The 14,436-nt window shown below is 39.1% G+C and overlaps 1 protein-coding gene across 1 annotated transcript in view; it reads left to right on the plus strand.

The window, feature by feature from the left end:
• The window catches only part of SPON1 (spondin 1), a 179,301-nt gene that overhangs the window by 146,556 nt on the left and 18,309 nt on the right, over positions 1-14,436 (plus strand). Inside the window, exon 7 of the mRNA XM_082762198.1 lies at positions 7,133-7,197. Within this exon, the coding sequence (XP_082618324.1) occupies positions 7,133-7,197 (65 nt within the window). The remainder of the gene's footprint in view (positions 1-7,132; positions 7,198-14,436) is intronic.

Raw genomic sequence — 14,436 nt, forward strand, 5'->3', positions numbered from 1 at the left:
ACAAAATCTGCTCAGCCGCAGCAAATGAGGGTTCCAGTCCTTAGCACATACCTAGGGCTCATTAAGACATGCTGCTAAGCTTTCTACTGTGGAAAAATGAATTATTGCTTTATTAGGACACCCTAAATTATGTAACCACACCTTAATGGAAACAAAATAGAGCATATGATTTTCACCGTTGCCATTAGCAACTGTTCTGTTGTTAATTTCAACCTACATTCCCCTCCTGAAAGAACCACAGAATTGAAGGAAAACCGTGTGGGACAGGTAATGCAGAAGATTTGTTAGCACAGAGTGAATCAGGGCTTTGGGGATACATGCTCAGGGTAACGATGAACATACTGCTTTTTGCATTCCATCTTAGTAATTTTTAACAAAATCGGGAATTTTAATTCCCATAATTCCTCTTTAAAAGCTTTTTTTTAAAAGTGCATTGTCACCTAGCTTCTGTATAATCACAGTACTGAAATTATAGCTCTAACATATTACCATAATTTCTGAAAAATACAGAGAATACCTATGTTTTAGGGAAAATGTCAGCCTGATTATCTGTCAGACAGGTTTTTCCCTGTAGAAGTAGGTGCAAAATTGCTAAGTAGCCAATTCAGGAAAGCTTTCCTTGCATCACAGCAATTCAGCAGGGACTATCTGAAGCACTGGTTTACTTGTGTTCCTGAAACTGGACCTGTTTGGATAGAACTGGATATTTCTAGAGGGAAAACTCAAATCTGTATGCACCGTGATCAAATACTGAATCCAATTCAGTCGTATTTATTATATATCTTAAATTATGTGATGTTTTCTCAGCTCCACTGGCTGCTGGAGGATTCACAAAATCTCTGTCATATAAACAGAGTATTCAGAGAAAAATGAGCAAACACAGTCCTGGTATAATTCCACTGCCTGAAATGGATTTTTGCTGTTGTTTAAAGTAACCCCAAGTCTGTGCTAATGGGTTTAAGTATAATCTGCCCGAATGGAAGTATATCATACAATTACACAGAATTTAGTTACCATCAAATGGTAGCGGTAAGTCTTTTTCTTTAGTTAGATTTCATTTTATTTTTTCTTCTTTCAGATACAGTCATTTGTGACTAAAAGCTCAATCTTTCCGTGGAACCACAGAATCGTAGGTTTGGGTGGGAAGGGACCCATTTAAAGATCATCCAGTTCCACCTTCCCTGCCATGGGCAGGGACACCTCCCACTAGACCTGGTTATCCAAAAACCAAATTCTGCAGGTTCTTTCATCAAAACACCTCTGCCTGTTAAGAAGAGCAGCATCTAAGCACTGAGGCTTAGGCAACTACAGCAGCCTCCTTGGCTGCACCTACAGGAAAATAGAGGTGTTGCAGGATGCATTAGCAGCTCACGATAAGAGCCTCATAAGTATGGTTATGCAGTGACCATGCTAACAGCTATGGGAAACTTCTGACACACTCAACATAAGCAAGAAATGCTCGGAAGCCTGGGTAGACTCAAACCAAGCTGACTGCTTATATGATGAATAAAACATGCCCATTCAGAGTGCATTACAGGAGATCACATTCACAGTTACTATAAAGCAAATGTGCCTGTTAAGTATATTTACATGAAGATGAACTCCAGAGCAAATAAATCTGTATGTGGATGCTTTTATCCCAGAAATATTTATCACCACAGAACAGACAACTACTTCCTTTCTCAAAAAAAGTTTTTACAAGTTTCAATGGTGTGCCTGCAGCAGTGTCCCCTTTTTATTCAAATACAGCTGTAAAACAAGGAGACAAGATGTATATGGATCTTATCAATCAGGAGAAAATATGCCATATTTCTGTTATTATCCATGGAAGTCCGTAATATGTTGAACTATCTGTTTTGTGTTAGCTTATGCTTCAAAGACAAGATGCTGGTTTATTCTTTTCTCAACCTAGATAGAAAGTGTGTATTTGTATTAGGGTGAAATAGTACTTTGATTCCCCACAGGAAACATGCTGTGCGGTATAGTTTTTCCTTCGCACCTTATCTCTTTCTCTTTCATTACAAATTATTTTTTGAGAGAAAGGATGATCACGCAGTTGAGATGCTATCTTAAAACTCAGATATGTTGGTTTATTTCCAGAAGGCGTTCAATTCATCATCTCAGAATTGAGGATAATGTTGCTATTTCTTCTTTCTTGTGAAAATAAGTCCACTGTAGATAGAGAGGCACTGGGATATTATGAAGATGGGTATTGTGGAAAGAATTAAATGTTCTCTCTTCTAAAACAATCAAATGAATGCCAAGCAGTGGCAATGTGAAATGAGTGAAATTAAGCTCTGGCTCAAAACAGGTGTTTTTTCATTCTCACAGTTCATTGAATGAGACTCTGATTTTGATGTCAGATAGTACACCATCATTTGTTTAGCTGAGCTGAATCCAATCATTATTATGAAGTGATAAGTGGCCTGCACAGTAACATTTTATAATGTTATTCAGCACACATAAGATAAAAATAGTAATAAAAATTACTCAAAAAATAACTTCCAGTCCAGAAAATCGACTAATCACATCACGTAAGCAGCAGGAGCACATGAGAGAGTACACATGGTTTTCCAAATCCTGCTAATCTCTGTTATTCCAATGGTATTCAGATGATGTTTAAAATTTTCCTGAAAGCTTTCATTACATTTTAATGGATGTTGTTGTTTGAACAAGTTGCTTTTATTCCCTTGGTTTGGGAAGACCTCTTATCAAACACTTACGCTGCTTTTTTGAGCTACGTCCATCCCACTTGCTGTTCTTGAAGATGAATTCTTCAAGATTTCAGGCACAGCTAACAATCCAGCTTGTCAGTGGTTTCATACCATGGGGTTCTACCTGGAGCCCTTTAATGACTTTATTAGTCATGCCTCTTCAGTTGGACATTGCAGGAACAAATGGATATAAAGTAAACAATTAATTTTTACCAACTTCAGAAGATGGGTAAGGTGTCTGTATGAGAATGATGCTACCAACTTTTCAAAATCGCACTCTTAGGACTTTCTGGAGGACAGTACTTTCATAGGGAACAACTATTGAGCCAATCAATTACCCACCCCAGCTCAAAGCACTAAAATAGAAAGAGGGTTTGGAGGGAAGGGTAACTCTTAGCTATTTCTGCATGCTTTCACAGAGGCTGCAATCCAAAAACCATTGAAGTCATTTTGGAGGCTACTTTGTCTCCACTGGACTTCTAAGCAAGCTGTAAGCATGTAGAGAAGGGTCTGATACACCTGGAAAATGAAATTACATAACTGAAATAATAACTGGAATTGAAGACGAGGCTCCAGGGGGCTCTACAGAGACTTTATGCGATCTTTTGTAAGTCGTTATGCCTAACTGCACTGCTGAAAGGGATTTCCCAGGAAGGTTCCCAAGAGGTAATACTAGCTTAATTACCAAATCGTGACTTCCTCCTCAGAGGAGCGGCAGAGACGCTGCATCGACAGCAGCACATGCTCACAGCAAGCAGAGGCGTGGAAGCTGCTGCAAGCAAGCTGGTGGGGAGCCAGGCTCAGCAAGTACTCAAGTATCTGCTTCGTGATATGTACGCAAGAAGGAAAGCCTTTTAAATGGGAAGGGGAAAGAGAGTAGCAACTTTTCTCCTTTCTGTCTCTAACAACTGACAGGTAGCCCCAGATTCACCCCTTGACAACTTCCACATGCATAGAAGCGTACCTTGGGCTTGACAGTTTTCTTCCTCTTTGTTGCTATTGGAAGAGATGTGTATAAGGCTTTACCAGAATAATTTTCAGGAGAACCACATGAAAGTGTTCTTTCCTTTAACTTCTTCTGACATTCATTGTTACATTTTGACACTCCATCATTTTGCAGATGATCTGGTTTTCTGTTTGAAAATCTAACAGTTTGATTACTCGGGAATCGTAGCTTCCCAGCCAAACACATAAACGATGACAACTTGGAACATACAACAGTGAAACATCCTAGTTCTTTTGCCATGTTTTGACATCAATTTGAGTGTTTGTTTACTTCAAAAATCAAAGCAAAACTTTGGGAGTATGAGGAGGAGAGAAACATGGCTACAGACATAATACAGGAAGCCCTTAGAAAACGTTAACTAAAATTCATACAAATTGAAATTGTTTGGTGTTTATGCCTCTTCTCTGACGTCTGTACATTTGAGTTATAGGGGGCAGTTGGGTTGTATCAACTAGGTACATATTATTAATTTGTGTTTCACTTCAAGCATTTTGTATCCTCTCAGTTCATACCATCTGCCGATAAAATATAATTAAGGAGATTGACCAGAAAATCCAAGCACTGTGTCTTTTCTGTAGCTTGCTCTGTACCTATAGACTGCTCACAAGGCTGTGAAACTTGTGCAGCCCATAGCATCTGTTTGCCCGGGCTGTTTTAAGCTTATCAAATCTCTTCAAAAAGAGGCCAGCTGGAGGCAGAAGAAGGTCCCCCCTTTCCTGGAGGTGCTGCCCTCAGAAAAGCCACCAAGCTGCTGGGGAGCAACTTCCAATGAGGACACCCTGGACAGAGCTGTGTACAAACCATCTCCTGGGGTTTTGGTCTGCTAGCCTTGCTGTTCTGATTTTTATTTTATTTTTTTTCTGTTTTGAAAAGGTTTGCTTTCTAGTTCTGCTGAACCAAATCTGACTTTTTTGAAAGCCTTCTGCTTGTTTTTAGTGAGTCTCTGCAAAAGAAACAGGCATATGCACATGAAAGCCATGGCCACCTCAAAACCTGTTGCAGGCTATCACAGCCTATCATCAGTGTCTTACTCTTTTAAGTATAAATTACCCTGAACATTCAAGCTAAATATACAGTAGAGACAAAATGCAATATTACATCATCTTTCTGATATAACTGCCTTGCTCCAGGAAAACTCCTTAATTGTGAAATATCTGCCCAGATATATGTGTGTGTATGTCTATCAGTGCATGTAAGAGTAAACCTACACTGGCATTGATAGCAGTGTAGCTGTTAAATTAAAAACAAATAAAAAATTAGATATAATACAAATCTACATCATAGAGACAACTGTGTAATTAGAAAATCAATCTGGAATAACAATGATTTATTTCAAGTCACAGCTAATCCTGTGTAATTTTTAAGGAACTCTAGGTACTAGAAACGTGTTTTGTTTCCAGGCCCACCAGAATACTGGATCCTGCAGCATTTAATTTTTGTTGCTGTTCAGAAAGTGGCCATTAATTCATCTCCTGCATCTGAATTTCCATCTCCCTCAAAAATCAGGGGCTGTCTGAATGTACATGCTCTACTCCCTATTTCCTTCCCTCTGTGCATACCACTAAACTATTAATCAGCCCCTCTTGGTACGCATTTGTAATTTGAATAGCAGATGTTAAAGTGTTTTCAGACACGAGTGATTTGGATGTTACTGACGTGATTATTGTCTTCTATTAGATAAGCAGTATATAATTTTAATAAACATAAACATTTGTACTCATAACAGACTTTCCTTGGGATGTACGATGCGCAGTTAATTATTCTGAATGCAGATGACTTCTCAAGGAAAGTAAATGAAAATGTGCCTCTCTGGAAAGTCTTAAGGTGTTGAAACAAGGAAAATTGAAAGCTGAGTCAAATTCTAGTGACAGAGAAAGACGAGTAGTGCACGAAGCCAGGCCTTTAACCCCATTCGTTTAATCAGTTTCCTTCTAAATTACTTTGGGGGGGAATCTGCTGCTTCCATTACGAAGGCACGGAGGCACGAATAGGTTTGCCAGAGATGAACTGGGCCGTTCTGCATCTCTCCTGCACGGCACGTATTGCTGTTGGGGACGGGGCTGTGCTGGGAGCTCAGCCTGGGGCTCGCCCCGCTGAACCCCTGCTTGCACAGCGCTGCTGTGGGCAGGCTGCTGCTGGTCGGTGTGAAATTCTCTTTTCCAACTAGATGAAAAAAGCTTTTTGTGCTTTCTTGCATTTATAGAGTCAGACTTTCAGCTAGCTTAGCTCGGTGCGTGTAATGTGGAGTAGACTTCAGCCAAGCATCCTTATTTAGGAAAAGGAGTTTCATAACGTGGCTTATCCATCCACTGAGACCAGGGAGGGGTCGTGTCCCATGTGTATTCCTGAGACTGAAAACCTTGTGTGTTACAGAGAGGGCCCATCAGCACTGCAATAACCTTGCTTTGGTAAAACAGGGGAAGTCAGAAAATACTGAGAGAGGTGGAAACAACCAGTGAAAATTGTTTTCTTTAAACAGAGGAGTACGTGGATGGATTAGAGCTAGCCTGGGGTGTCAGAACTATTGCTATTGAGCAGGAAATGGCACAATTATCACTAAATTGAAAGGCCAGCTCTGTTGGAAGTGCCAATTACTTGTAATGTATGAGGTAGGTTTCTTAGTCTAATTGGGAAATGTTTTTAAAAGACGATGGAAATCATGTGAGCAAAGTGTGAACTTTGTGTTCCTCTAGGCGAATTACCAGGATGGATTCCTGGGGGAGATAGGGAAGATGCTTCTAAAAAATGTGTGATAGATGTCTTCTGGGCATCAGAGCCTCATTAATGGTATCCTGCCTTTGTCCTGGGTTTATTGTATCAATATTAAGTTTAAAACTGCTGGTGCAGAAATTGCTACAGACTTTAGGACATAATCTTTCTACAGTGCTTTGCCACACCATGGCAAAGAGGTATGTGTTGTATTTCACCCTGTAATTTTTGCATGAGTAAGCAGAGAGCAAATAGCACATGCTATTGACAGTTTTACTTGGAGGAGGTTGCAGTGCATTCACCATGGAGTCTTCAGCTATGGGGGTATTAAATACTGCAGCATACATTCTCCAAGGTATATTAGCTTGCCTACAGTGGTAGCTTCTTACTGGGAAGACATGCGAAAATACCACAGTGTGTGAACTGCTGGTGGTGTTTTAAGCTGACTTCTGCTCCTGCAGAAAGGAAAGAGGCTGTGCCCTAATTTTGCGTGCTGCTCCCATGACTTGCTTTCATGAAGGCTCCTCAGTGAACCCAAGCAGCTGAGGACATGAGATGCCCTGATAACAAAAAGGACAAAGCATAGTTCTCATAATCAGAATTTGGAGGCACAGTTTGTTCTAGGGTGTCTTTTTGCTGTAAATCGTATTGCTTTCATTGTAAATTTGTCCCAATCACTTTATTATTCTGTCTCTTTTCACAGAGCGATGAGGTTTTAACAGTCATCAAGGCAAAAGCACAGTGGCCTGCCTGGCAACCTCTGAATGTGTAAGTAAGTTGGGAATAATATGGCTCGGTATGCTTGTGTTCAGTGTTGGCTAACAGACTGCTTTAAACTCAGTGTCTCACCCAGTCATTTGCTCTTGTAAAGAAACAATCTAAAAATATTTTGAAAGATATTTTCATCTTTTTTTTTTTTTTTTCCTTTGGTTTTGCAAACAACTGCTTTCCTCTCTAGGATCACTTCATGTTTTACATGCATTGGTTCACTAACTGGTACACCAGCAGAAGGATCATCCCGTGGAGTTTGTGCCTTCATTGGAAAATAATGTTTATTTATGCAAAGCTTGCTCAAATTGATATTGTACCATTCTATACACAGTATTTTTTAGTGTCGTGTTAACACACTGTGCCAATACAGTAAATAATGCGAAGATATAATGGGTTTTCTGTCTGAGGAAATCCCCAATCCACCAACAAAACCTCTTAAAGGATAATTCTTTAAAATTAATTTAAAATTCTTTAAAATTCTGAAACGCTCTATGATAGCATTGTCACCCTAATGGTAGTACAACCATATATATTACATCATGTCAGACAGCTAAGGAGCTTCCCAGGATCCTAACTGTGGGCTCCCTGGCACTCATCAGAAAAGAGGATAAAGCTCTTCTGTCAGGAAACCCCTGAGCTTATTGGTTGGTCTCTGCGGGGGAATGGGGTGTGGGTTCTTGCATACCTTATTTGTGCTTGGGCCAATGCTCGTACTAATTATCCAGGCCCAAATGAGAGAGGCTTACAAGATGTGACTAAAGATGAGAACTCAATATAAGGGGTACCCTCATTAGATGAGAGTCAAATTAAGTCCACGGAGAAGCAGGGCAATTACTCTACTGCAAGACTTTAAGGACTAGGTAGTCCCGTTTCCTCTGTAAAAAACAGAAGAGAAGCAGTTAGACAAATATCGTGTCTGGTTTTGTTGTCTGTACTTCAGAAAGTATGTGAAAATTTGGAGGTTAGTCAGAAAAAAGCTACCAGAAGAGAGCAGTTTTTAGAAAACATTCCCTACCATAAGAGGCTTAGAAACTCCTAAGCAGCTTAGGACTTGAGCTATTCGGTTTATTAAAAAAAAAAAAAAAAAAAAAAAAAAAAAGTTAGGAGGTGATCACAGCTTACATAGTAAAAAGATTTCTGGTATCTGATGGTTCATTAATCTAGCAAAGAAAAGCTGTGATATCTCTCATAGCATGGAAGCGAAGGTAATCTGTGACAAGGAAATTCTCTCTGAAGGTGTGGGTAAGGCCAGTGTGACCAACCTGTGGAGCAACTTACCTGCACATGAGACAGATTTTCAGTCACTTGAATATGCTTTAACTGTGAGACATAGTTGTAGGCTTTGCACAGGAACTGTGGGCTAGGCTGTTTTTGGCTGGTGTTACACAGTTGGTCAATCAAATTGACAGTAATAGCATTCCTTATTTATGGAGTAATTCTCCTGAAATTTTAGTATTTTCTTTTTAAAGGATATTCAGATAATGGACCCCAAGGGACTTGGTACTATTTGCCATGTTTCTAGGCATATTCTTTTACAAACATGCATGTAAATGCTTTTGCAGCACCCTCCAGATGTTCTTCCAGTCACTTCTTACATTTTCTATTTGCTAATTCTTACCTTTTAGTAACATCAAAAGGAATAAATCTTGGCATTTGTGCTTTCACATGTTGCACAAGCGTTCCCTTAACAAATATTACTTCACGTTACAGATACTGTTTTTTGTTTTTAATTTTTTTTCTCATATTTTGCCATGATGTTCTTCTTTTCTATTCCATTTAAAAATAGCATCTAAGCAGCAAAAGAAGACAAATTTTTCAACTGCCATTAACTTTTAGTGTTAATTTCCCTTTATGGATCGTCCTTCTTGGAATTTAGATTAGAGCTGTGCAAGTATTGGATAATGACTGCTCAGGAGAAGCATTTGGTCTATTACTATGCATAACACAGCCATCTTACTAATCAACAATTGACTAAAAGTCATGAATAACCTTCTTTTGCATAATCATGAGTTATATTGCTGATATATAATATAGTGCGGTACGGTACTGGTGTCAAAGAGGTGCTACAACGTGTCATAATAAGCAAAACCTAAAAACCTTTCTGAATGTGTTTTACAACAATTACAAAATGTATAATACTACTGAGCCAATTCACAGAAGTTTGAAGTACCCAAAGTTGGCAAATTCAGCCTGCTCACATGGAGTTTTCCTCCCGATTCAGTATGCCCCTGGGGCTGTCAGCTCCCCTCCTTTCTTTCCAAAACAGCAAGGGAGACAGAGCCTGTAGCAACTGCTCGTTCTTACCCAGATCGGGAGCAGTTGGTGAGCCCTTCTGCTTCCACTCCAGTCACCTGTAAAATTGTGTGCGAGGGGTGTCTTGGCCAGGCACCTCTCATGGATGCATCGTGGAGTCAAACAGTTTTTCTTCTCCTCTCTCAGTGCTGGTCAATGAGGCTACAGCTCCTCAGGGCCAGTGGTGCCTCATTAAGTAATGTTTCAAGCTCTCATTAGACTGAGGCCAAGAAGTGTCTAAGTTTGCCTCTAAACCTGACAGCCATGCTGAAAGCCTTCGGTTCTTGACACCAGAGTTAAGAAGGGAAATATAACCGGGAGCTTTTCTTCTGCTTAGGAGGAAGGAAATAGACTTCTGCATGTGGATCGAGGGGGGTACAGACTGCCTCCCCAGGGAGAGGTCTTTAGTTTCAGACAAGAGTTTGGATAGAAGAAATTACACCAGGTGCTGAGAAAAGTTGCCAGCGCTAAGCGGGGAAGGCTACAATGATACTGAGTAATTTTCTCAAATGCTCTCTGTTAATTACTGTTAAGGCTAATACATTTTGACATCCTGTCATCCCTCAGTAAGACAGCATGCTATGCGAACTACATCCCACCATAAGCTTAGTACTTCACTGTCTCTTATCGTTCCCCTCCTCGGTTCCTATATGTATTTGTTCTTTATCGCGCTTTTTTATTTGTTTTGCTTCTTGTCATTCATCTTTAATACTCTCCATCCAGTTTCTTACCCGCGCACCAACATGCAAAAAACTCTCTTAAGTTGATGCACGCAGAAGACAATTTTGCTTAGTCTTTGTGAGCTAGTGTTAAGGCTGCCTGATGGAGAGAGCAATGCCGGGAGTATGAGGAGCGCCATACCAAGCAATAAACCAGCTTTCTGTTGCATGTGTTTGCATTATCAAGTTGTGTGTCTGAAACTCTGGCTTTAAAGTACTTGCAGGGAATGCAGTCTTCCTTGAGTGTAATGGTATCAGTACACAATATGCTGTCAAATGGAAGTAGATTTTCTTATCTTACTTGTATATACAAGAGCACAGCTCACTGCTGCCTTTCTCTCAGCTGTGTTTCAGGCGGAATCAAATTTTACTTTCATACTCAGATTCAAATCATTTGCCTTTGGCAAAGTGAAAGATAAAATACAGCAAATGCAGATGGTACAACTGGTCTCCAAATCTGCATATCTGGCAACTGCAAAATAAGCAAGCCATGACAGCAGCATTTGATGATACAGAGCACGAGACTTTCAAAGATAGCGTGCATCACACTCCACAGGAGCTAATGCCCTTAAAATTCTTGCCTGGAGTTTCCTTGCAGGCAAGGAAGTGTTCCTAATACAAACATGGATCAGACATGGGATGGACATTATTTTCCAGCATGTTATATATTCCATTACTAAATGCTCAGTACCATATAAATTTTTAAATACTGCTTTAGATACTCTGTCTTTCCAAGTATTTTTATATGTTAATTCTGGCTGTTCCTGATCCATGAAAAGGCACTATTGACTTGAAAAAATGTAAAATAACTATTGATTGAAAAAAGAGCTTTAGCTTTCTGTCCAAAAACCTTGCAGACTAAAAAAAAACGACAAGAAAACCTCGCTTCCCTGCACAAATGAGCTGCCTTATTTCCATTTCTTTCCTGCCCCTTTCAGTCTTGGAGCCCCCATTAGGAGAAAGAATGTGTCGGGAGAGAGGTCTCCATTGGTATACTTGTGATTGTTTTTACGAACATCACATGTTTTCAAATTAATTTTTCTAGTTTATTTAATTATTTTAGGCTTAATAGATCAACCTGTAAACAAAATATTTCAATGCAAAAATTCAAGATATGAGATTAGCTTATATTATAAGGTTAGGCTTTCCAGAAATACTCATCATTGTTGCTTTTTGTGCTCCTGTCTTATTTTTTACTTCTATGCAAAAGGAACACTTCTTTCTAAACTTTTTACCTCCTCTGTCCATTGTTAGTTATATTGAAGTGATAAATATTTTTCTTGATTATAATTTGGAACTATCTGAAGTCTAAAAAAATTGTCTCCTCCTTCCTTATGTCTCTCCTGTTTCCATTTCAGCTCTCTGTAATGTTTGAGTGAGTGGTCACGGTCCTGTGGTTTTCTTCTTCCTCCTGACTGTTTGCAGACCTTACTCTATTTCTTTTCCATTTAAGCAGCTCTTCCCCATTTATTTGGAGATTACCTGAAAACACTTCAGTAAGCATTTGAAAGTGAAGCTAGGCAGAAAAGGAGGCCTATTCCTTTACAAGGCAGATGGATAGAATAATTTAGTCCAAACAATTTATAAGTTAGAATCCTTTTCATCCTCTACAAATTATCCCATCAATCCCCTTCCATTCCAAGTTTTACGTATCCTTGGTATCTTTCCTCTGACCATGAAGAGGTTACGGCTGTGCTTCCTTGCTTGCAGAGAGAAACATAAGAAAGTAAGACAGGATACACCCAGCTGTATTTTTCAGCATCGAGACAGATAAAATGGCTAAGCTGGGCAATAAAGCAAACTCTTCCAGAAATCAATCAAATAGTGTCCTACAGAAAGGTGATGGGAAATGCAAAAGGGCTCTGAGCCAGTATATGTTTGGGTTGATGGGCAACACTCTCTGGAGAAAACGATGCAGACACATTCTTTTACATATTCTTCCCTTTGTTCTATGTGAAACTTCTTTCAATTTTTACTTTCTCCCAGAATTCTTCTGCCACAATTTGAGTAAAAAAAATAAATGTTTGGAAACATGGAAAACAGTCATCACTATTTTGATCCTGCAGTGAATTCGCAGTACATTGTGAGTCCTCATCACAGCCCTTGGGAATTCAGTGCCTCCTCTCCGTTCCCCTCCTCCCCTCCTTTTTTTTTCCTCTCCTTTTCTCTTCTTTTCACCGTAACCTATTGTTTTTGTGCCCCCAAAACTGTTCCTCAAGGTACCCTCAATATTTAGGTCAATGGATGATTACTTATATGCTGTTAAATGGAGAACCACTTAAGTCAGATGTGGAACTCTTTACTATCTTCTGAAGTGTAATGAAATAACTCTCTCTTCATCTTACTCTTCCTTGCTGAAGATCTCAATTTATTGTGTCTGATATCCTACTCTTTACCACTCACACACCCTTAATGTTGTCTCATCTTACTGATAAATATCCTTGTGTAAAACTAAAGATAACAGCCCAAGGCTGTGTATACAGTTGCATACTTTTAAGACAGCTTCAGCAGTGAAAGCAGCTTTAATAACAATTTGTGACAACATTACTGTTACCAGTATTATCTAATCAGGTCCATCAGATGGCAGAGAGCTGAAAGACTCCAGCCTTGTAAATGTTGCATGTCGCTGAGCCTCTCTTTTGACTTCTCACACACTGCAAGTTTTGCATGGTTCACAGAGAGAGGCTAATTTACAAAAGGACATTGGAAAGCATTTAAGCAACCATTTGCTGTAAACACCTAATTCCCCAAATTTCAGCTTTCATCTTCAACTGAAGGTTTCTGAAGTGTTTACATACCTAAGTAGCTATTAGTGACATTACTAAACGCATAAAAATCCAGCCAACTTGCAGTGTTCCCAGAGCTGACTACATTTTCGCAAGGGTGAGGGGACCTCTGATAGGCAACAGATGGCAACCAACCCAAATTAACTTCCATAATTCAGTTGTTCCCCTGCCTATTTTATCAGCAAGGGCCTGATCTGACAGAAATCTTCAAGCATACTATTTGTTAGCCACACATCCATATGGCCATTGAAATGAAGACTATTCCTCATTATAGGGAAGATTCTCCTGCTCCATGGAAGGTCTACGTTTAATTTTCTGCTCCTCCTGATGAGACCTGAATGGCAACGCCTGTCTCCTAACGTGAAAGTCAAAGCAACCTACACAGTGAGAGCCCCTTACCATCACAAACCATATTCTTTTGCTCAACGTTACATGGACTACAGAAGTATTTATTAGCCAGAGAAAGAAAGCAATCACTAGGATTTGCCCCTCAAAAAAAGAAAGGAGAATGCAGACGAGTCTCTGAGAAAGAGATTCATGTTGAAAATGTTTGGTAAAGAGTGAGTGAACCAGCTTCGTAAGACGGGGCAGGGTATGTGTGGAATAAATGCAGCTCAGTGGCATGTTCCCATTGATAGAAATCGCTCTGTCTTTCTTTATTTTGTGGCAGTTATGCAAATGGCGATAGCTTTTTCTTTTCCCTGGCTGCCTTGGAAGAGAAACTGTTCCTGGCCAACAAAAATATGTTGTTCCATTTCCTTTTTTTTTTTTTTTTTTTTTTTTTTTAACCACACCTTCACAGTACTTAAAATAGAATGAGTAAATTCGGTAGATTTTGGAAAAGAAAACGCTTACCTTGGTTTCCTTTTTTTACTGAATTCAACTTAGGAAAAAATGTTTATGTTCACCCCAAAATGCATTTTAAAATAAATGATAGTGCAAATGGTTTGCTTAGCTCTAGTTCAAACTGATTTTCCATTACTTGTTTCATTTCTCTGGGATGGAAATAGGTAAATTAAGTAAATTTGCATTCTATTAATAATAAATGCAGTATGAAGATTTCAAATAGGCAAGTGTTTTCCTATCAAATAAATACATAATTTGAGGAATATTTTTAAGATTTTTATTAGAATATTTCAGAAGTATCTTTTTAAAATAACTTATGTAACTGTTTATGCCTATGTGTCTGGAGAACATGAGAAATGAATTTGCCTGTCCATGTATGTGAATTATCTATTTTGTTCTGAACTGTATATTTAGATAAAATGTAACTATTCCCATTCCATTACTTAAAGATAGCATTTTGCCCTTGATAAGTTCTATATTAAAAATATTTACAGGCCGTATTTAAAATCATTACCTTGTTGTGCTACCTGCTTTGGGAGTAACTTTTTTTTTGGAGAATTTAATGTGGAGACAGTTGGAGGAAGAAGAAATGG

Source organism: Aythya marila (assembly GCF_965140915.1).
Source record: "Aythya marila genome assembly, chromosome: 5".
Taxonomy (NCBI): Eukaryota; Metazoa; Chordata; class Aves; order Anseriformes; family Anatidae; genus Aythya; species Aythya marila.